We start from the raw sequence: 25,027 nt of genomic DNA on the forward strand, positions 1-25,027 counted from the left end.
TGGGACATAAAAGAAGATGTATATCTTCATTTATAATTTTGGAAACTATGTATATATGTGGGTATAAATATACATACATATTTTTATTTACCATGTAACATAATCATTAATTTTCACCTTTTATCATAGTTATCCAAATATTGAAATTTATTATATATGCTCATATTTGTAAGTCCATAAATACTACTCTCTGTATAATCTGTTTGTAAAACCAATGCACTAAAAATAGAGGAAGGAAGTATTATATTAGAAATCTCTGTCTATTCACAGAGTGGCACTTATCCCTGGTATGAGAACTTGATACCTAAGTTTGTGGAACCCAGTCCAGGTCACACCTAACTTACTTGAGTCAGACCTGCTTCTTGGGTTGCCCTCTGAGTTGAGGAATAATGTCTGAATGGCAAGTTGAATGGCTTTCACTTCATCCTGAGGTTTAGTTCTACTCCACTGAATTGAATGCACATGTTTAGTGCTTTTTGGAGCTCTAACATCGCTCTGTAAAAAAAGAAAGAAACCTATGACCGAACATACACGTGTTTATAAAACAGGAAGGAAAGAAAATCAGGTTATTACATCACTTCAGTTTTACTCCTTAGAGCACTAGCATCATGCATGAGGTAAAATATCTGTACAGTTTGCCTAAATATGGTCATTTGATTAAAAGGAAAATTTTAATCTTTTTATTCCTCAGGGATTATAGTAGTTAAAAACATGGTTGTCTTCTCCCAGAATTTATGTTTGGCAAATCTCAATGTAACTCTCTGTTTAATAAGAAATGAAAAACAATTTCTTCTGCCTTGAAAACAGATATTTTGTTGACTAGATAAAAATCGGACCATCATGTTGCCCAGGATTGCCTGTGATCATCAGGGTAACTGGGTGGCCGTGGGCCGCTCGGTGGGCCTGATCACCCCCATGGAGGGTGGAGGCTGACAGACGCCACGGTGAGACAGGACAGAGAGTCAAGAATAAGGGCTAGAAAAGGGAGAGGACAGTCCACCTCCTTGTCCTGAAATCCCCTTCTTCACCAGGTGTCAAAACCAGATTAGACTGAAGAACCTCTTGGGATGTTATAAGACTATGAAAATATGTTTAAAAAACCCTGAAGTGACCATTAAAGAAACAAGTAACATTATCACCTTGTGTGAGAAGAAGAAGAAGGAGGAAGAGGAGGGACAGGCAGGGGAGGGAGGAGGAGGAGAAGGAGAGACTTTGGGGTGGCGTGTCCCCAGAACTCAGGCAGGCAGAGATGAAATCTGGCTGTCTGGTTACCTAAAATGGGGGCTTTTCCTGGGTAGTGGGGACTGGTCAGCAGACTGCAGACTAGTCTGGATTTTAAGTTCCTCAAGACCAATCAACTTCTTTTATTTAGGTTTATGCCCTGCAAGCAACACTGACAATTTCTGCTATTTCTCAGGTGCCTCATCACTGACAAGCTGGTTGCTGAGGACAAGTAACCACCACAATGCTCAGTGGCTTCCAGCATCAGGTCCCCCTGGAAAAGTGCGCTGGTCAGGGTGTGGATTTCTAATAATGAAAAGGCAAACCCAGGCAGCTCAGAACAGCTGAGGAAGAGCAGAAACGACAGTCAGAGGAGATGGGTGTGACTCCAGGCACTTCACTGACTACCCCAAACCTCAGACTCCCCTTAGTCTCATCAAACCATTTTCTCTAGCTGCCAAAATGAAGATAATGCTACCAATCTTTCAGTATTAACACCAGGATAATGAGATAAAACAGGTCTAAATCCTCTTATAGTGCCTAGGTCATGGTAAATCCTTACTAAATGTTTCTTGAATGAATAATTGCATGAATGAATGAAATGCATGTCCTAGTGAGGGGAGATGCATACTGATATCTCCATGCATGCCAAGACTGTTCTATAACTGTTCCCCGACCCCATTCCCGAAGGGTTTCTCTACCTTGTAAAGTGTATGGCCCACCAGCCAAGCAGATCTCGCTGATTTTTAAAAACACAATCAGATGGTTTAAAACAGGAAATTGCTTAAACCACCCCACACTGGCTTCCTATTGTGCTTATAGTAAATCCAAACTCCTCACTGGGGCCACTGTGGGGGTGGGTGACCTGCCCGCCCACCTCTCGAGCTTTGCCCTCTGGGCGTCAGCAGCTTGCCCTTGCCTTCTCTCCATGGCTTCGCGCTGCCTCCTCCTCAAAAGAGAGGCCCTCCTTGACCACCTGATCTAATGCCCTGAGTCTTACTATTTTATGGTTACCAGTTACCACCTCTGACATCACTTACTTACCTGTTTATCATCTCTCTGTGCACACTAGAATACAAGCCTCAAGAGGGCATCGATTTAGTCTATCCTAATTCCAGAACAGTACCTGTCAGTGGGTGCTTGCTAAATGTATACATTTTGATTTTAATAGCATATTTTCTTCAAGTGTAAGTTTTTCTATTATTCCATATATAAAATCCATAGAATGTGTTTTTGATAATGGACCCCCCCTTCCCACCAGTTGATGGCAGAAGCTGTGCTCAGTCCTTATGAGGAAGCGCTGACCCGCCCTTACCCTTGTACTCCAAGCACCAAGAAGGCAAAGCTGTGTTCAGGTCTGGTGGCATCCCCGGCATCCAACACACTGCGCGGCACGCACAGGGCGCTCAGCCGTTCACTGGTGAATGAACGAATGACTACCTCAATCTCTACCTCGGTAGGGTCAGCCTGCTCTCTTTCCCCAGTACTTTGTTACAGTAATTATGCTGATCTTTCCACATGCATGTTGGTTAAATATTTCCCTTTCAATCATAAGCTCCAAGGGAGCAAATAAATCCCTATTAAGAAACTGATGGTAGAGCCACCAGCACCCCCACCCCAACAACACCCCCCTACTGTGCTCCTGAACTTACCTCATACGTGATGGTGCATTCTACAGTCTGATTTTCTGTCATTCCTACCATCCATTTCTCCATGACAAATGGGGGCTGAAAAACAGAAGTTAGGATGGTGTAGTGTCATGATGCAGCTTGCCCTGCTCTAACACACGTGTCCTTGAGGCCGGCTGTGCCATGCACGACAAGCAATAGTACAGTGTCAGACGGTTCACATGTGGTTACTCACGACGTGCTTATGCTCTGGTTTTGGTTTTCACTAAGACACCCTTTCGTATACAGTTACTCTTGGTCTCCCACAATCTTCTCTTTTTGGATATATTACTCAATTCTATCATTAGGTCATTAAATCATGCTATTTAATATTTTGAAGCATCAGCAGCAATCTTCCTTACAATTAAAAGAAAGCCTTAACAATAAAAACCCCAGGTGTGCCCTCTCTGAGCGCAGGCAGTGACTGACTGGATTAGTGGCTCCAACGACCACCCTGCTCATCAGGCTATGCTGCGAAGCTGGGCATGCAGATGAGACTGTGGGACATTCCCCATGATACTAAAACCATGGGTTAATGAAGATGCCTGTGCCTTTGAAGGGGGGCAGGATATGCTACCCCAAATGTGCCACTTTGGCATGTAGATTATTTTGAACTGATGGCAATCAAGACCCATAGATGCAGGAAAAACTTTTACCTCTTCCTTAACTGCCTAAAAGATTTTAGAGAGAGCGAGCCTAGCCCAGAAAGAGAGTTCTTAGAAGAGATAACTTTTTACCTGAAGGACTTACCTGCAGAGCAGGGCAAACATTGGATGGCCAAACATCCGCTCTTCTTACCTTCCTGGGAACTTCCCTCTGCCCCTGTGAAGCCCCAGGCCACTATCTCATTCCTTAGCTCAGGAAGGAGTGTAAGTCTCAACTGTCATATACTTACAGGGCTCCTGTATGCACAAAATTCAGTTTTCCTCCTGCTAATCTGTCTTATGTTAATTTAATTATTAGACCACCCAAATATCCTAGAAGGGTAAAAGGAAACTTTTTCCACCCTGACACCTGGTGTCCTACTTCAGTTTTGATGAAAATGGTCTTTATTTAGAAGTAAATCTCACTAGCTTCATTCCTTCATTCCAGACTTAAGGCCGCAAATGACTGACTGGCTGTGAGATGTGTACAAAGCAAGTGCGGCAGAAATTTAACTGGACTTAAAATAAGACAGGATTATTATTGTTTCTATTGATGATAATAAGTTCTACAGATTTGAGATGGTCTGCTCCAACCCTATGTTTCCTATAAGCCCTGTTAATATTGGTGTGTGATTTTGCAGAAGATGAGGTCCTCTGAATGCATATACGGCAGTATAGCAGAAACACCTGTATTGGGTTTTATAACTCCATTCTGTTATTTCTGCTGTTAGCAACTTCCTTCTGTTAGCAGGCAATGACTTGGCTTTTGCTTCTAAGTGACACTGAAACAATGAGCAGCTATTGCAATCAGAGAAGGAACAGGTGGGGAGGGAAGAGAAAGTCTGTCCAGTCTTTAAAACATCGAGCATAGCATGTCCTAACAAAACAAGGGTAAGTTAAAACTGGATCCTAAACTTTACAGGTACATAGTGCTGTTGAAATAACTTCCAGTTACGCAGGGGAGTCCAACAACGAACATTAGATCAGTCTACTTGATGATGCGCTTGTAAATCAGACAGACTTAGTGCTTAGCAATCTTATGCCTTGGAAGGGCATTTGCCAGCCTAATGCTGTGGCTTTGAAAATCTCTTTTGACTTCCACTTGAGTTTGTAACCTTGTTCTTCTTTGCTACCAGCCCAATTTTCTTTACTGAAACCAAATACACAGCACAGTGTCCTAGAGTTAAAGGTGCACAGGAAGTTTAGGGCGAGCATCAGCATCTGATTGACTTCATGGTTATTTACCTGAATTATTGAACTTCTACGATTGAAGTCTTGTATGTATTTTTTCAGTATGATTGGGACAGAATTAATTTCTTTTTCCCATTTTGAGGAGAAGCCAAGCATTTCTCTGTCTTCAGTGTTTTGCTTCTGCTGTTGACCCTAAAGTAGTAAGATGTTCTCTGGCCACTCAAGGAATTCAGAGATGTGAACTCAAGGAAGCCACGAAGACTTCAATATGTGCCTCATGAATAACAACAACTCAGTCCTTCAAGAAACTGAACACAACTGAGAAAGCCTTCCTCCTTACACGTTTTTCAAAGTTTAGAAGGACCCCAAATTTGAACTAAGCATTTTCATCATTAGCATTTTCTTTCCTTAAATATATGACAGAATAGGCATAAAGAACTGTAGAAGAGAACAACAACAAAAAAATTAAACGACACTTTTTTTGTAGTACCTTTTAGTTCACACAACATAAATGGAATTTTAACAGAAAACGATTATGATCTCAATCTGCTAAATAAAACGGACCTCTCAACAGCCAGCTTGAGGCTGAGCTGATGCAAGCATCACAAGCACAAAAGCACACTGCTGGGGTATTTTAATGTCTTTGTTTGACACTATGAATTCAAAAAGCTTTTACGCTGTAAATAGAACCCTACCTTTGTCATCTTCAGAGCCTCAGCATCAGGTAGGTTAGGGTGGAATGTCACGTCTTTGATGTAGGTTATTGCAATTTCATCTCCATCCATTTCCATATACATTTTCCACCTACAATCCTGGAATTAAAAGCAAAATTACAGTATTTGAGAGAGTGAAACAAATTTTTTTAGTCTCAATGTTTTATAACATATGAAGTGTTCTAAAGGAAGTATTATTATTGGAGTGTTTCTTTTTCTCTTTTCAATAAAAGGACATGAAATTATATCTCTTCCTATATTTAAATAACCCCCACTTGGTGCAATCTTGAGACATAACGTATGAGCTTAATGTTCTGTTACAGGAGATAAACACTCAAAATCCAATTGGTAGGTAAAAAAAATGAGTAAAGCTGGGAAATTTTGTTATATTATAATGAAATCATAATCTTTAGAATACAAAATATTTCAAAACCCATTTAATTACATATTAAATATTGTAGGAATATATGTTCATTGACACAAAGAAATGTAGTCTTCCCACTTTGAAATATTAGGCTCTCTTGATCCATCTTCCACTTTTCCATTATTGATAATGACATGAGTTCAAGAAAGAGCTCATTATCCTCTTAATAGGAAGGAAAACAATACTGCAAATGTGATGTATGGCAACTGATAATTGGCCTATATATTGGGGAGTTTCTGGGGATCTCAAGGGCAGGTATAAAGGGATAGCGACCAACCAGTTTCTGTTGATTGTTCCCACGAGGGACTATGAGCCCAGTCTTGCTAGTCCTTTAATGTTTCATAAAAAGCTGGATACCTGGATTCTTATTTTAAAACTTTAAAATTTTTAAATGATGGTATGTTAATTAAATTTTCAGTAAAACCACTATGTAATGTAAAAGTGTCCTACGTTGTTAGTTACCATCGGAGGGGGAATACCCTTTTTTTTTTTTGTAGATAATTATTTTTTATTGAAGGGTAGTTGACACACAGTATTACATTACATTAGTTTCAGGTGTACAACATAGTGATCCAACATTTATATACATGACAATTCTAGGTACCAGCTATCACCATACCAAGTTGTTACAATATCTTGACTATATTCATTACATCCCAGTTACTTATTATTTTACCATTGGAAGTGTATACTTTTTTTTTTTTTTTTTGTGAGGGCATCTCTCATATTTATTGATCAAATGGTTGTTAACAACAATAAAATTCTGTATAGGGGAGTCAATGCTCAATGCACAATCATTAATCCCCCCCAAGCCTAATTTTCGTCAGTCTCCAATCTTCTGAGGCATAACAAACAAGTTCTTACATGGAGAAAAAATTCTTACATAGTGAATAAGTTCTTACATGGTGAACAGTACAGGGGCAGCCATCACAGAAACCTTCGGTTTTGCTCATGCATTATGAACTATAAACAGTTCAAATATGAATACTCATTTGATTTTTATACTTGACTTACATGTGGATACCACATTTCTCTCTTTATTATTATTATTTTTAATAAAATGCTGAAGTGGTAGGTAGATACAAGATAAAGGTAGAAAACATAGTTTAGTGTTGTAAGAGAGCAAATGTAGATGATCAGGTGTGTGCCTGTAGACTATGTGTTAATCCAAGCTAGACAAGGGCAATAAAACATCCACGTATGCAGATTTCTCTCAGAACAGGGGGGGTGAGGTTCTAAGCCTCACCTCTGTTGATCCCCAATTTCTCACCTGATGGCCCCCTGCGACTGTGCCTGTCTTAGGTTGTTCCTCCCTTGAGGAATCTTACCCGTCTCTGGCTAACCAGTCATCTTCTGGGGCCATACAGGGAAATGTAAAGTTGGTAAGTGAGAGGGAAGCCTTATTGTTTGAAATGGTTAGCTTTTTATTTCTTTGCATATTTATGCCCTGTAGCTTCTATGCCCAGCATTTGTCTTGAGGTATCTTTACCACTTGGAAGAATTATGATACTCGGTAAATTTGATATGAGGCACGAATTCTATTTAAGGGTTGTAATTAGGAAGGAAGAAGAAAAGCTATAGAAGTAGCAGGCGGAAGAAAACATGGGAAGATTGATTATTTCTTTGACATATCTTCTTGTAGAGTAACTTCAGCATGTATAGGTTTTAAGCTACTACTTAAATTGTGCACACACATTAACATAATAGGAGTATAGTTACATAACCAAAGCATACCTGTAATTACCAGCCATCTCCAGTGAAAACAAGAAAACCAGTTAGGCACCTTAGGCATTTGTGAAAACTTATCTATGATATGGTGGATATTGTCCAACTGAACTTGAACAGTCTGAGAGAAATCAGACAAATTAAAACAACCCATTCCTGGGGAATGTTCACATCCCTTATGTTCTTTTAACAGTAAATAGTCTGTAGTTGTAAGATTTTGGAGGGCTACAATTTGCACTTCTCCTAATTCTCGATTGAGTTCCAACAGTATAGATCCAGTCAAATTTGTTGTTTCACTGTATGCACAGGCCAGCTTAGATATCTCCTTCCTCATTCCCATGGCAAGTCCAGGAACTGGTGGGATGAGTGCATCTACAGCTGTAGCAGTGCGTGGATCTTTGTTGGGGTTTTTTGATGATCATCTTCTGGCATGAGTCTTCCAGAGAGTGCTGATGTTGGAAGTTCTTTTTCATATCGTATCTTAGTTCATTTTCGGGGGGGATACCCTTTTATATACCCACTAGTTGGCTAAGATTGATAACATCAAATGGTGGCCAGGATTTGGAGCTCCTGGGTTATTGGTAGGAGTGTGAATGGTACTATCACTTGGGGTAAAATCTTGGCAATCCATTATAAAGCTAAACAAATATTTAATCTATTACCCAGAAATTCAGCTCCTAGGTTTTTACCCAAGAGAAATGAAAAAAGACTTGTACAGTATTGTTCTGAGCAGCTTTATTGTTAAGTGCCAAAACTAAAACCAGGCCAAGTGTTCATCAACAGAAGAATAGATGAACTGTGCTATATTCATAGAATGGAATGTTACTCAGCAATACAAAGGAACACATTACTAATGCATGCAACAATGTGGGTAAATCTCCAAAACGTCATAGTGAGTGAAAGAGGTTGCATACAAAAGAGAAAATACTAAGGGGTCCATTTATTTGACATTCTAGAACAGAGGAAACCAATCTACAGTGGAAAAAATTCAGAAGAGTGCTTGCTTCTGCAGATGGGGATTGCCTGGGAAAGGGCATGAGGAGACTTTCCGGCACTGCTAATGCTCTGCTAATAGGGATTTGGGTTACAAAGGTGTATCCACTTGTCAAAAGTTAGCAAATATATACTTAAGATGTATTTCTATTTGAACTCTAACACACAGGAATGTATAGGAGGAAGTGTACTGATGCCTACAGATTACTTGGAAATGCATCAAAAAATAAGGATTGATAGTGGCAAGAGTAGTAGATGGACAGATACGTGATAAGGCAAGTCGAGTAAAATGTTAACAATTCCATCTAGTAGGTGGCTATGCAGGGGTTTGCTACACAATTTTTTTTAACTTTGCTGTATGAAAGATTTAATAATAAAAATTGTTGGGGGATAAACACTGTGCATGCAATGAGAAGTAAAGAACAAACCATGTGTTTGTACCAAATGTGACCCCTGGACCATAAGCTGATCTTCCCTCTTTTATTATTTGAAGAATGAAGGGTTATGAGAAATTACGGATAAAGTACCGAGCATGTTACACGCTACAACTAGAAAATGCTCTTGTAGGAGCAAACCTGGAATGTTTCCCGAGCAAGCTCAGACAATATCACATGGAAAAGCACTAACAAAGAAGCTGTTGAAAACCTGTTGGCTTCAGCAGGAAACTGGGGAGCCTGCTGTTTCCCGAAAACTTCTGGAGGAACTGCAGAATGAAGCAAGGCCCTGCCTGAGGGGAGTGGCCCCCTTGATCAGCCACATTCACAAGATGGAGAGTTAAGTAGTGAAGGAAAAGGTCTATTCAATAACATGAAAACCTAGCTCTTGGCTAACATAAGTCAAATTGGTCACTCAAAATTGACAAATCTCTCAGTATTTCTTTGTTTTGGGGCCATTGCTACCCCAGAAACTTGGGCCCTGAGATAAGTGGGCAGGAGAATGACTGGAGTCATGGTCAAGAGCTTCATTAAGGCCCAGCTGGAATAAAAACCCTTAGAAAAGACACGTTTACTTCTGGTTTTTTTGCCTGTCACGTTTTGGAATTAGGTTAGTCAAAAGCACAGTTGAAAGACCTTGAACTGTGTGTAAATGCCTGCTTCTCTCTGCTTCCCTCTCCCATCTCACAACCTGAGTACTCCTCTGAGACCCTCTGCCCTGAAATGGGTCCTTACACAGGGATTCCCAGGAGAGCTCTGCATGGAGAAGGGCTGACGGAAGGAAACTCACATTTGTGGAGTGCTTACTGTGCCCTAGGCATATTGCTGAGTACTCACACTCTGCTGTTGTATTTGATATCCATAACCTTCAAATTAGGTTTATTTTCCTGTTAGGTGAGAGAAAAATGAGGCTCAGATTAAGGAATTTTCCTACGGTTTCCTGGGCAGTAAGTGGTGGAGGTGGGGTTATAACAGCACAGGGCTGCCAAAGTTGGAGGCACAGTAGGGACGGGCAACTGGAAGGGGTGGCAGGATGGGCTCGCTGGGCGATTTCCAGACTACATAGTAGGAGGCAGAAGGCCCAGAGAAGATTTTGCTAATGCAGCCAAAGAAGCAAGTGGCTACAGGTGCTCCTCTGTAGCAACTGCTTCCCTGCTCCCCAAGTCCAGTTTGGAAACACAGGGACCCACAAAACAGGGTTACACATATTTTATTATTTAAATTCTCTTTTTCTCTTATCTGGAAGAAAGCCTTTTACTGGAGCCATAAAAGAAGATAGTTACAGAAGCAATAAAGCTATAATCAAAGAAATTATTAGACAAGGGAGGCATTATCCATTTCAGGGAAAGGTAGGTACTGCTTGTTGCAAAGCTGGGTGAGAAATGAGGGAATTCATCTGTCAATGCCCTGACGAACTCCTAGGTTTATTCCGGGCATCTAGATTTCTTTGTTGCCTAGTTAAGAAGAGTAATCCACAAATAAAGGTCTGGGATTCCTTAAATTCTGCTCAATTTCAAATTACCCTCAGGTATTCCTGGCAGTTTTGCTACACAGTGAGTCAAAAGTCGTCAAGGAGCGTTTGCCATTCTCGGGATATAAACAAGTTGCTGAATTCCAGAGTACCCAACTGCAGACAGAATGCCATGTTGATGAGTTCTTAACCAGTCGCCATCGGAAATAATTTCATAATAAATAAGATGAATTATATTATCAATCGTATCACTAAAAGGAACAATTCCACACAAGTAGAGGCCTGATAACAGAATTTTACAGGTACTGTTCCTACCTTTTCACTTTCTCAGTAGTGATAGGGACCAGGCAGTGGGAATGTGACTTGAAGACCATTCACTTGTACCAGGGTGAACTATTGATTTTGGTTTGATGTGAGTGGCGGAAACGCCAGTATTGATTTTTGAATCGGACACATTCAAGAGTCACTTTGGACATCTGTGAATAACTCTTCATTCTGACAGGCAGAAATCAAAAGCAGATAACTCTGCATTCTGAGGTAGGCCTCAAAGGGCTCTTTTCCAAAAGGATTTTACCCCTGGGCAGTCTGAAATGGCCCTGTTATTCACTCATTTGGTTTAAGGTGTTGATGACTCTTGTTAAAATGGAAACAATATAGAAAAGGAGTCACCTGAAGCCATTACTGGGGGAGCAGCAGGGGACAGAGTGAAAGATCAGAAGTTTTAAAGTCCAACTACCTGGGCCTGAATCCCAGTTTTGCCGTTCCCCAGTCGCCCTCCGCCCCCGCCCCCGCCCCAGTCAAGCTGTTTAACCTGGCTGAACCTCAGTGGTCCTCATGCACGGGTGGCGGTGCTGTGTGAGGTTTAAACGAGACAATGTGAATGAAGTGCCCAGCACCGCGCTAACACCGAACTGGGAGCTCAAAAAGGAGTAATTATTATTGTTATCCATACTGGTCACCAACACAGCTCTGATTAGTTTATTAGAGTAGTCAACCCATCCTCTAGAAGCATTCTAAGGGAATGGACCAGAAGGTAAGTGACCTTTACCGGCCAGGGAGGTACAGAGTGTCTAGACCTGGGATCCAGCCGGAGGAGGCAGGCGGGGCCCCAGCTGCTACTTGGGCAGGAGGCTGAGGATCCACAGGGCAGTGAGTGACTGCGGTGCCTGGGAATCAGTGTTAAAAACAAGAAGGTGCAACACAATGGCTGGTTTTATGAGATAAATAGAGGATGGAATAAACTTTTATCTCCATATAGAGATGGATTATGTAACACTAATTCTGCCCTTTCCTACTTAGCGAATCTGGATGCAGCCCTACCAGTTGGAACCATCAGATGTCTAGAGGCACGATGGCTATGGACTGTGATGGACAGCAGAGAGCCTTGTTTTAGGTGAGGTAATCTAAGATCACACAGAGAGCAAGTGATGGAGTTCAGTGGTGAACCAAGCTGGTCTATTAGTGTTATGAAGAGCGGGTTTCACCTACATCTTTTCCTAATCCTGAACTTCTCCCTGTTATGGGTTAACAACAGTATGACTACAGTACACAGGACCATCTTCCACAGGTATCAACTAGTTCAAATTATCTGGGTGAATTCCTTTATAGGGCTCCATGGCAGAGATTGAAATACCGAGTCTCTAATTAAAGTCCAAAGAGCCAATTTTCACCTTCATTGTTGAAAATGATCATTGTTAGAAGTGCATATGGTGCCACTCCACCATCTGTATGCTTTTTTTAAATTAAGGTATCATTGATATACAATCTTCTGAAGGTTTCACATGACTGTGGTTACTACATTCACCCATGTTATCAAGTCCCCCCAACACACCCCATTGCAGTCACTGTCAGCATAGTAAGATGCTGTAAGAGTCACTACTTGTCTTCTCTGTGCTACACTGCATTCCCTGTGCTCCTCCCACCCCCCCAACACACACATTATGTGTTGTATGCTTCTTTTCTTAACTTATCTCATCAGTATTTGGAATCACAAACACTTCCCTCAAGCTATGGATCAGGCATTGCAGCTAGGCATGAATTCTGCTTTCCAAACCAGGAGCAACCTGATCCCGTCTAATTGCACAAGCAAATCATGGGGTCAGGTCCTAACTGCCATGGATTTTATTTCCTAACTAGATTCTTCCCCAAAAGGACCTTCCCACTGTTCAAATCTGTATCATGATGCACATTTCTAGGGAATGCTAATTACTATTCAACTGGAAAAAGACCCTGGCATAGGAGCAAAGCTGGGCATTGGGAAGTCCTTTGCTTTGAGCAGTGAAAATTAGTTATCCCAACCTTTCCCTTAGCTAGATCATCTGCCTCTCATCAAAATCTACACTTTGCTGGGCAGAGGGGAATTTTTGCATTTGAAACTGATGAAAAGGATGACAATTCTTTTGGATGGCTGAGATTTCTACTATTACTCTGGGCAGCTGCTGACATACCTGGATAATTTTAGGAGCAAGTGTGTGGTTTAGTGGAGAATGAGAAAGCATTCCGCTTGAACTGCTCTGGCATTGCCAATTATGTGAAAAAAATTTCTGAAGATTCAAGTAAGAGCCAAGTAAAACAAAAACTCTTAACACTGCTAAGTAAAATCCTAAACAACACTCAGTTAATGCTAAGTTAAGTATCTCTTTGTGAGAAATCACTATTACATTCTTTGCAAGCTGTCTAAAATTCTTCGGAGTTCCAAGGTAGTACAAGTGATGTCAAACACAGAAATTCCTTCTCCCACTCATCCACCCACGTTCACACAGAAAGGATGGAAGGAAGGGAAGGACTAAAAAGAAATAATCAAGATAGAGGTAAATTTTCCAAATAGAAAAAGGGATGGAAGGTAGCACAAAAAATATTGTTTTAAGTTCTGGGCAATTCAGAAACAAAAATATCTCTACTTTTTTCCTGCTAAAATTGTATTGCAAATATGAACACCATAGGTAAATCTTAAGGAATCTAGGGCCAAGATTTTTTAGGACATTTCAGAAGGAATGGACCCCTAATTAGGCTTTCAGCCTCCTACGGGTCACCTTTACCTGATGGTTACAGACAAAAATTGTTTTGATGTATTTTTTATTGAGGTATAATTTGGATACAATAAAATGCACAGATTTTTAGGTGCACAGTCCAATAAAGTTTGGCAAATGTATATACCGATATAAACACCCAAACAAGCAAGGTATTTCCTAGAAAGTTTCCTCATGCCCTTTTCCAGTTGATCCCCCACTGCACAACCTGAAGTACCCACTCTTCCCATTTTTATCACCATGGATTAATTTTTTCCTGCTCTAGAGCTTCACAAAATCGGAATTTTACAGTATGTACTTGTATTATGTTCAGCTTCTTTCACTCAGCATAATGCTTTTGAGGTTTATTCATTATATTTATTCCTCACAGCTTCACCCTGTTTTAGGTAGCATTGTCCCCATTTTACAGACAAGCAGACTGAGGCTCAGAAAACGTAGAGATTTGCAGCAAGTTCACACAGCTGCACGGGCCCTGGAATTTAAGTCCTGGACATAATGGTGGAGACGCTGGATTTTAAAATTCCCATCATCATGCCACCCCTTCCGCCATGAGTGGAGAAAAAAGTAAAGTCACCAGAGAATGCTCGGGCTTCTAGCCAAGAGGTCCCTCCCCTCAGCCTGTGCTGAGGAAACATTTTAAAATACAAAATACAGAGGTCGGAATAAACTTTTTAAGTTTCAAGAGAGGAAAAAACTGGGCACCAGCTTCATAGTGGGCGACTGACTGCTGCAAAATGTAAGAAGTAACACAAGATGAAATAAAAATACGACAGAAATGTTGGTCATGCTGGTATTAAAAGGAGTAAGATGTTGATGATTTAGGCCTGTGAAGCCTCCTTTACATGCGTCGCTATTATCTAGCTCAGCTGCTGAAACCTGCTGTTTTAGAGGCAGGAGAGTGGAGCGTCCCGTGATAGCACCTGGGTTATTTATCATTCGGTATAACACTGCTACACTCGATTTTATTATGCTGTCTTTAGAAGGAAGATGATGCAGCATGGTTAATTTGCTTCTCTTCTTTATCTGTACAGTGTCGTGACCCATCGCGGCTTTGTCCCACAGGATTTGTTTTTCAACCAAAAAGATATCCACAAGAAACTCTCCCTAAAAATTCCATTAATAACCTCTTTCAGCGCGTATAGGTTGCAGGGTCTGGAACTAAGAATGTTTTAATCTCTTCAGCAAAACAATGTCTCATAATGATGTACAGGACTATTGCTGTACTGATGAAGAATCATACATAATTCAGCACCTTTCACTTGGCACCACTGTGATGTCCTCATTAGCCGTGGCTCACAGTGTCTGTCAGATGGTGTCCATGCGAACGCAGGCATTATATTGTCTTTGAGATGTGCAGCTGCTTCCATGACACTGCCAGTATATAAAAACATGACGCCAGTTTGTTTTATTTAGTGCTAAACCTTCCAGTTTGTAAAAACAAGGCTGACACAGAGCCTGACATGAGGCAGTGAAAATAATTAGCTCTCATTTTCTCAGCCTCCTATTTCCTTCTCCCTGCTGTGTTCTCTTTCCACTAAACCACCACATGTCAGTCGAAATGGGAGGCAATTAGTGGGCTCATTTCAGTCCCCACAACTGTGCTGAAAAGAAAGTATTTATGATGGCACAATGAACAGCTGAAAGATTAAATAACATTTGCCTTTTGAAAAGAAAATGACTTCTAGCTAAATGGGCAATTTTTGATTATTCTCAAACAAGCTTAGAGTAGTTGGTTTTTAAAATACAAGAAAGGAAAATGAGTCATTTTTAGGTGAAAGAATCAAATAAAACTTGACACAGTAATGCAAATAACTGATGTTTTATTGCAAAATATGTAAATGCGTTATACCCTTAACAATGGCTTGTGTCTAAGGTCAGGGCAGATTGGTGCCAACTAGACACTAGTGGAGAGAAGGTTGTTATACTGCCTTTTTTGGGGCTGTTATGTGAGTTATTTGTGAAAAAGAGACTTTAGGGATGATATTAAAATAAAGTGAAACAAATCAAGTAAGATATACTTTCAAGTGATACATTACACACTTGACTACTTGAAATGGTTCAGATGTTAGGTGACATGTTTGGAAAAGGCTTTTTTTTAAAACTATGTGAAATTGGAAGGCACTGGGTCTTCATTTTGGCAAAAAAGAGTAGTAAGTCTTGCTACTGATATTTGAATAATTAAGAATCTATTCTACCTCAGACTAGGTTTCTTAACCAAATATAGAAGGTAGTTTGACTTAACTAATTACTATTAAAAATTTTTTTTTTAATACCGGAAAGTAGGCTGCAAATAAACTTTTACCCAGGACCCTCAAAAAATAAAACAGCTCTTCCACTGACTAAATTCTCCTCCCACCTCCCATGACTGTAGAGATGACTCCAAGAAATATGATTTTTTAACAAACACTGGCCTACTTAGCAGGCATTGTTCACCAATTGAGCTATTCTCGGTCCAAATTCTAACGTCCAGGACTGATACAGCTGTCCTACACCTTTGCTTTTTCAACATATGCTTTTAATTGCACTTCAAATAATCTGCTCCTTTTTAGCTGATTATTCTCAAGGTCTAATTTTGGGTTGAGAAACACAAGTCATTGTGAGTTATCGAGGTCTTCTCTCTGCAGAACTTACAGTGATCCCCAGAGGCTTTGGAAAACCTGCATCTAAAAGCAAAGCTCTCCTTTGTCATTATCAATGGTGCCTGTCACTATGGAGTCAACAACTATGGATCTTCTAACATTTTTAAAAAGACAATCACAAATTTACATTGTGTTTCTGTTTCTACAAATACATCCTTACTTTTCCCAGACTCCAATCCTAATTTCTGATTCATAAGATACTGTCAGTGTACCTATCTGAGCCAGTGGCGACCCAGGGAGACCTGAGCCAACAATGGATTCACTGGGAGACTGGCGCTTTCTTTGCATTAACTATCATACTATTATAGCTGGAGACCACAATAATGTGCTTGTCATTTATTCAAAATTCTCCTCCCACCTCCCATGACTGTAGAGATGACTCCAAGAAATACGATTTTTGAACAAATACTGGCCTACGTAGAAGGCATTGTTCACCAACTGAGCTATTCTTGGTCCAAATCCTAACGTCCAGGACTGGTACGGCTGTCCTACACGTTTGCTTACTATTTGCTATTTTAAAAGGAATTCATAATCTTGATTGAGAAGACTAAGTGATCCAGTAGTGTGCTGGAGCCGGATCTCATGAGCTGATTGCTCACATCTCTTCCCAACTTCAAGTTCAGTGATACCAGATTGGTAACTTGAAATCACCATGGTGGGAGTATCTACACTATGGAAATCTGCAAACATTGTAAATCAGGACTGTTTTCTCCTAATGTTAGACATTTCCTGGCATGTTGTTTCTACACAACTACCAATCCATCATCAAATATGTACTGAACACCTCTCCCAGTTCTGCTCTAGTTTTTAGAGGCACCGCCTGACCCGTTTGATGAAGTGTCGCCACTCCCTAATTAGGAATCAGCAGCAAGTCATGTAGTCAGATTCTGAACTGCATTTTCTCCCTTGCTGTCAATTAAAACTTGTATTCCTTATGGAACCCTGCCACTGCAAGCTTATACGCTTAAGCACACAAACACATATATGTACACATATATTTTCCCCCTCAAAATAGTTGATCACGGGAAATAAACTTCCCTACACTGAATTTTTAATAAATGCAAGATATATCAAAGTAAAGAAAAGCATTCCTTTCAGCTGTTCTGAAATTTACAAAATGTGTTGGCTTTTTACTTCCTTACAAAACCCTTTTCTTTGTGCCCTGTTATTTTATTCATGTTTATCTATCCATTTATAAAAATTGCACAATAGGAAAAAAAGCCCTGTTTGACAGTTTTTGATATTTATAGTGCTCTGAGAAAGGACCTGGAGATTCAGTTAAGTTTATTAAATGCAACATTTTATAAGCAATCTAATAAAGCCTAAAAGCACAATAGTAAATGGGAAGTACTTGTAAAAAGTGGTGTTTTTGACCTACAGATAAAATAACCAGAGAAGCAGAAGTATTGACTGAACTGCTTCCAGGGGGGCCTGTGAGGAGGAGCTAGGTGCCAACTGGCAGCCGCAGAGGTGGCAGCAAGAAGAGGAGAAGGTGGATGGGAGAAGCCTTCTGCTCTGATGGGGCGTCAGTTCTGCTTCCAGGTCGGCGAAATGTCCCTCTTGTTTTCTCTCCCTGGTTCCCTTGCCCAGTGCAAACACCCCTCAAGGGAAGTGGGAAGTAGTGGCCTCTGGAGGGAGGTACTGGAGTCTGGAAGTCTGCTTCTATTTCAGTGTCTGCTGTACCAGGGTGCTGGGAGAGACAGGGTGCTGCTTCTGAGGTTAGCCCAGCCCCTAGGCTCAGACCCACAGAGAGGAGGGAACATGGACACAAGGCACAAAGTCTGTGCCTGTCCAGAGCTCCCAAGGAATGGACGTCCCCCCCAAACTGTCCCTTTGCAACTCTACTTTTGAATTTTTATGACACAAAGTCTCAAAAAGGTCTTGGGGAGAAAACTGCTGGGTGATTTAATGGTTTATTCCTTGGTAATTTGAGAATCAATATTACTGACCAGTGAGTTATGAGATATAATAGTAAACTCAATGCAGCTGAGCATTTCAGTAAAAAAGGATGCTTGCTACCCTGGGGAGTGCATGAAGCTGCCTGAGATTCTGGACACGCCTTTTCTCTTGGGCCATGTCACAGGTCTTAGATTCCAAAACAGAAGGCACTTGCCATGTGAAACAAAGATAGTGGTCATTTAGTATTAAGTGACCAAAATTTTTTGTCTTTTTATTACCAATAACTATTTGGGGTCAATGATACTTTCCAAAAAGAGGCAGCCTGACAGTGGTGGGTCTTTGCACAGGCGACGGCTCTGGGAAGGCAAGCACCCCTCCCCTTAGCTTCCTCCTGGGGATGACGCGGGGTTAGGGCTCCCCATGACGGGGGCTGTGACAACCACATGAGGGAAACATCTGTGAGGTACCTACCAGTGTCTGGCAGAGGTGTGAAATAATAATCATTATCATAAGCTTTTCCAGCCCCTAGCACCAGAAACTTTTCTACTAAGAAAGACCCCATTAGGACCAGTTCCACAGTCATGACCCCAAGGCTGCCCCAACATACATTATTTAAATTAATGACTTCACTCTTTAGAAATAGGTTGAGTAAAGGGGTAAAACCCATTCTCACTTCTTATTAATTCCAAGTGCCAGTTCAGCCTTTTGGTCCAATCATACCTTCCCTGCCAGGTTGTGTCCAAAAAAGTAAGAAAAGAGGATACTTTATTAGAGAACTCTTGAAGTGACGTGGGGCTAGAGCGTGGGGAGGGCCTGCTTATCCAAAGAGGTGTGGCGGGAAAGGCTGGGGTCCCAGTGGGGAGCCACAGGGCGGCTTCTGGCCCCTACGGCAGGCGCGTCACTCACACGTGCATAGGGCCTTTCTCAGTTGGACCCATCAGCCTCACTTTTGTGCCATAATCCATCTGTTGTAAAATGAGGCTAAAAAGAAGAATTAATCTGAATCCTCAGAACAAAAGCTTGACAGGTCTTATGATGAAAGGATTTTTCCTCTACTGATCTTTGTATATTTCTGTATAAGGGCATATTTTCATCGTTTCCTGTTAGTAGGCCAGGTACTGAAATGACATACAATTTTAAGTGCTCCTGAGCTGGTGGTCTGTCTTAGATGTGATGGGCAAAAGTAGCTACTATCTTCACGAAAAAGTTACTGTCATAAAGCATTCCCAATGGCTGTAATTAGAGCACATCTTTCACTTAATTTGTAAGAGAAAAGGTGAAATGATGCAGCAAATCTCCCTGATAGGCAGACTCAGTTTTGGCTAGAACTTCCAAGGCCCCAGTGTTCTCTGGTGACTTATTCTACTCATGGAGATGGGCGTAAAGGCTTTACCTTTTCCATGAAGATGGGTTTATGAGAACTCAGCTGGGATTTTAAGGATGACTTCTTTTCTTGGGTTCTACCTTTAAGGGTCAGGGTAACAAGGTTTTCATGTGGGGAACTGGAACTTCAATTCAAAGCACATTTTGAGAAAATATTTCATAATGCTAGGGCATAATAGGTTGACATGACTGGGTACTTTAGAACTGACCAGTAATTTATTCTAGGAGTATTTTATGAAAGTTTATGGATGGCATAAATAGCATGTTTCAGGTATGAGAGACAGTACACGTTTAATACAAAGGCCATAATAAAGATGTCATTTCTGGTCTCAGCTCTGTCCTCGCCTCGCTTGAGGCTGGTCACACACTTTCTCTTGCTGTTTCCTAATCAGCAATGACAACACTGTACCTCATGCATCTCACAGAAATGCCAAGGGGATAAATGAAATGACACCTACTAAATAACTTGAGCTCTTTAGAAAGAAATGCTTTCTATACATAAGCTTAAACATTATATTTAAGAAATAATTTGCAAATGACCATGAACCTCTTCAAGCCCCATTTCAAAAGTCACCCCTTCCAGAAAAGCTTTTCTTGATTAACGTCACCCATTCCAGTCACTGTTTTAGACGTTTAGCACCTCGGTATTCCACCAACATTGTTATGTTTCCCTTTTGATTCATTACGAGTAACACCGTCTGGCCAGCTGCCCACACCAGCGACTCTGGAGCCACCCTAGCTCCTCCCTCCCACTCACTCCATCTTTCAGCGGGGGACACAATCTCACCAGTTCTGCCTTGGACCTGTCACTTGCATGGCACTGCCAGAGCCTTAGCCCCTCGTCCCCTCTCACCTGGTTGTCTGCACTGCCTGCTCTCAATTCTTTCTCACGCTCAGCCTGGAAAGGGGCCAGGCTTTCCAATTCACCTTCCTGTCTGCTCACCAGGGATATTTTAAAAACATAAACCTGATCCTATCTACTCTCTGTTTAAAACTCTGCCAACACTTTAGCTTGCCACAGAAGACTGCTCTTTTTGTGCCCGTCAGCCACCATCCTGGCCCTGCCTCTCACCACCTGCTCCGTGCTCAGCTGTCCCGGGGGCACGGATGCTTGAGTTGAGTTGTGACGTCCCAGAGAAATCAGGCCAAAGAAGAGCAGCTTGTGTTTTCCTGGATTCGTAGTTCTGAGCTTTTGCACATGCTGTTCCTTTTGCTTTCCATGTCTTCTTCCTAACTAACGATTCCTAGTGACTTTCAAATTTCAGTTCAGATATCACTTCTACCAAGAAGACTTCAAGATCAGCCTCTGACTCCTTTCTGCATCAGCGTCCAGTGCTCACACTGTGCGCTCCTGCTGCACGATGTGTGTGATGCTGTAAAAACAATGCATCATTCTGCACTAAAACCATTCATTGATGTCATTTATTTCTTCCAGTCAGTTATGGGCTCGTTGCAAGGTGGGACTCTACTTTCTAATTGTGTATTTTGATCATCTAGTACAGAGCCAGGTCCTCAGTAAATGTCTGCTGAATGCATGGATGAAATTAGTGCTCTGTAGGGACAACAATGGGTCGGCAGACTATCAAAACTTTCAGTGACTTTAGACCTTGTTGATAACCTATGACTCAAGAAGCCTGCACAATTATGGTAAAAAACAGACCACTGTATTTGGTCTCAAATATCATTATAGCTTCTGATTTTACTAAAAAGTACATTTTCGGTTTTTTACATCAACAAATCATTTCTTGGTTAGCTGAAAATTATTTCCTTGGCTGAGATTACTCTTGATAAGACTCTTTCAAGAAAATTCTTCCCTCTTCTTTTACCACCTACAAGCCATAAAAAGGGTTAAACAAAAGACAACACATAAACTAGGTACCATAGAGTTGGTACCAAAGAAGGCAAATTAAAATGTGTGATTTGTTTACTATCAGATAGGCTTGGGGGTGCCCACAGTGACAGCATCTCGGGGCTAGCAGGGGTCCTCACTGCTGCTGCAGAGAGGGACTCACTGTCCTGCCCCGCTTTCTGCAGCTGCTTCTAACAACAGGAATGAGTAGACAGTGACCCATGGCAGAAACAAAAGAAGTTTCATATAAAAGAACTCTGGAATCACAGCAGCTTTCATTCAACCAAGTTCTGTGGCCACAGGAAGGGAGGCAAAGATTTCCATTCGGCAGAAGCTTCAACACCCCAGCAGCGGTATAGGTGAGCCACTCTGGCGGGTGTCTAGAAAGAGCATCTTTTGAAGCCTCGGGTGAAACTCAACTCCTCACAACAATTCCCAGGCATCTCCAAGCACTGGTGGCAGGGATGGCCTGGGCAAGTGTGGTTCAGTTAGGGAAGGGCCAGAGGTAAGCGGAGCCTGCACTAGCCCTTCCAGAGGAACCGGCTGCAGCTGCGAGGAGCTGTGTTAACAAAGGCTCTTGGCTGCCTCATGGGAAAGGTACACGTATCGTTAGGAGCTTGGTTCTGCACTCAGAAAGGCCCAGGTTCAAATCCTTATTCTGCCACTTGCTAGTCATGGAACTCCTGGGCAAGTTATTTAACCTTCCCAAATCTCAGTTTCTGCACTTGTGAAATGAGGGAAAAGAGCATCTATACCTTAATCCTGTAGCCTAGAACATAATAAGTGGTCAGTTAATAGAAGCTACCATTGTTAGTACTACTTACGGTGATCCACAGTGACACAAACCTATTACGATTCTGACTCCTTTGCCACCTAGGTCAAATAATTTTTCTGTGCCCTAAAAGCAACATAAAGAGCAAGCCTGGTGGGACGAGTGCCAGTCAAGCGCCCCGCGGCTCTGCTCAGAGATGACCATCTGGGGGTCTGTGTTGCTGGCAGTTTCGGTCTCAGTGTGGTTTTACTCTCAGTTATAAAACACAAACAGGCATCAGCACTGTGAGGCCACTGCACCCAGCACCCCACGCTTTGCCACGAGTTTCCCTGAGGGTCTGGGGGCCTTACACAGGACTCTTCAGCTGAATGACAGATTCAGTTACACAGGTAGCTGGCAGCCTTGCACCTAAGCTCTATTTTATAAAGTCCATACACTTCAAATTGAGTTACCAGCTGGTGAGGGTGTGGGGTGGGCATAAAAACCATGGAGTTCCAGGAGAAGAAAAGAATAAACTAGATTGAAGTTTATCCAAAGGATTTAAAAATGTGATTTACCTGTGGGCCAGTTCCTGGTTTCAAGTGAAAACCAAAAACAAGTTCAAGGTATACTGTTTTCTCCTTGTTTTCTTCAGGTTCACCTACTGAGTCCTAAAATAGAAAACCAAGCACCATTTATTCTAGATCATGGTTTTGTTTTTACTTCTCAGGTAAAGGACATGATTTCTCAGCACTAGTTTTCCATTCTAACCTATTGTTTAACTTTTGGTTATTTTGGATTAAGCTATGTATTGCAAATACTTAACACAAGAGAAATGGCATCTTAAGCCTTTGGGACCTTTTCCAAATGATTTATCTCATGTGCTGCAAACTGAATGTCACTGCTTTACATGTCTCACTGTGCAAGGTGCCACTTGCCCCTAAGAAATGCAGGGAGCACCTGGAGATGCTCTGTGAGGCTTTGCCTTGAGGGTTTCACCCACCGAAGAACTGAAGACGCAGGTTACTCTCAAAGAGGAATTACACACTTCCTAGAGCAGATTGGGTGGGGAACCAAGCAAGGGAACCAAATGGACTTTCAAGGGCTTAGAGATGGAAAAACATAGCTGTCAGTGAACGACAAGAATTCTGTGTATTGACTGTCAGTATCTACTCATTTTATAACAAAGTATACCTTTTGACTATACTCAAAATAGTATGTCAAATATAGAAATAAGTTATTAAAACAATAAGCCAACCTCCCACCTCCAATGTAAGTAAAAATCCAGAGCTTTAGTGTGCAAATTCCTTCAGTGACTGTGTGTTGGGCAAAGGTCTCCAGAGCCAGGTGGGAGGCTAGAGGCCCTCACCTACAATGTTAGCCCCATGTCCCCTAGCCACTACAGTGACATGTGTTGTTCTTATCATGAACATATTGTTAATATTTCAACTCTCAGGGAACAGGGTGTTCAATTTATGCACATTCTAAGCTTCACTCAAAGGGCCTTTTGTTAGACAGATGCAGTTACATTTCACTTCAAACAACAGTTCCTGACACTGGCAAGTTTAGGCGTGGCGCAGCAGGTGCATAGGTCAGTAACAGTAGCATGTTCTCAGTAAGAAAAAGCCTCCCTTACCTTAATGAGTGGTGGGAAGTGAAACAAGTTTAGGTAGTCATGGGTTAACTTCTCAATGGCTGACTGTAAAAAAAAAAAAAAATCACATGACTTTGTTAATGATCTGATAATGCCAAGAGAGGATTTAAGTTATTGTGCACATATAAGGGCATTCTTTATTTATGTAGCTCATAATATATCTTGGAGATGTTAATATCCAATATCTATTGAGAATAAACCTGACTATTGTATTTACAGGTTGTTTGTAATTATTTAACAGAATAGGAAGATATTTTAAAGATGTTAAATCTCCGACTAAACAATAAATAAAGCCATTCTTCAAACACTGGTAGAGTACAGCAGTGACAAGTTAATGTTCCAGTTGCAGAATGCAGTTGCCACCCTGAGTAACTGTGGGAAAAATAACAAGGAACATGAATACATGGCCGGACACGTTCACTAAGGCTGGGATCTCCCGGAAGGCTGTGTTGCGTGGTGAGGGCTTTTCTATGGGTATGTGACCAGCACTCCCTCCCCCAGTGAAGTGCAAAGAAACTTGTAATGAAAGGAGGACAATTTAAATCATGATATTTTTTCATACTCATCAGGTATAATCCAGGTTTTCTGTGATCACATCACATAGAGAGTGAAAAAAGTGCCAATGTGAGAAAAACTAGATGCGTTTTTAAAAGGTGAAATGAAAGCTGTTGACATTTGACGATGTAATGGGCACTTCCTGGATGTTCAGCCCTAGTCCTCCGCAGGGCCCTCCACAGGAGGGCTCCCAGGCCCGGGGGGAAGGGAGCCAACACCGGCCTGAAGGGGCAGCCATGTAGCAAAGGGCGATGAGGAAAGGCAGCCCCAGGCTCGGGTTTTGCAGCCTCCCATTTATGGGCCAACTGTTCGAGAAGGTGTGCAATAATGACTGTGACAGAGCAGAGAAGGGAGGGTACATCCTTATGGCGCGCGTGTGTGTGAGAGAGCAAGACACTTTGACAAGCACCATGAGGGCTTCTGGAGTGTGGAGGTGCTCGGCAGCGTCCCATTCTGTAAGGTCCGGCTTGAATCATTATTTGTCCTAATTGCCTCAAGAGTGTAAGCAGGGCCCTCCCAGAGCAAGTTTCTAACACCCTCTTCCCTTAATTTTTCTCTCTCAGATAAGCTTATTTGTCATAAAGACTCACAACTCGGCTGAGTTTACTGGGCTGTCACGTGTGGGCTGAGTCCCCACTGGTGGCCACTAACAACCTTGGCTTTGGCGATGAGATGGAGGGTCCACATGCCTGACTTCTGAGAGTCATCCGTCATGTGCACATGTGGACTCATCCGGGAGCTTCCGGGGAGCTCTTGGCCCACCCCCACACACTGGCCACCCCCTC

At 41.7% G+C, this 25,027-nt stretch overlaps 1 protein-coding gene across 4 annotated transcripts in view; it reads right to left on the bottom strand.

The window, feature by feature from the left end:
• MAP3K20 (mitogen-activated protein kinase kinase kinase 20) overlaps positions 1-25,027 on the bottom strand; it is a 201,551-nt gene that overhangs the window by 5,474 nt on the left and 171,050 nt on the right. For 3 of the 4 annotated variants that reach the window (XM_036876928.2, XM_036876926.2, XM_057503903.1), the window contains 5 exons: positions 23,670-23,732; positions 22,612-22,704; positions 5,419-5,535; positions 2,874-2,948; positions 345-495 (listed from right to left, as the gene is read on the bottom strand). In XM_036876928.2, coding sequence (XP_036732823.2) covers positions 345-495; positions 2,874-2,948; positions 5,419-5,535; positions 22,612-22,704; positions 23,670-23,732 — 499 coding nt within the window. Of the gene's footprint in view, positions 1-344; positions 496-2,536; positions 2,639-2,873; positions 2,949-5,418; positions 5,536-22,611; positions 22,705-23,669; positions 23,733-25,027 lie in introns of those variants that run through there. The other variant, XR_008998261.1, reaches the window with a different exon arrangement.

This window comes from Manis pentadactyla, chromosome 6, assembly GCF_030020395.1.
Source record: "Manis pentadactyla isolate mManPen7 chromosome 6, mManPen7.hap1, whole genome shotgun sequence".
NCBI classification, from domain to species: Eukaryota; Metazoa; Chordata; class Mammalia; order Pholidota; family Manidae; genus Manis; species Manis pentadactyla.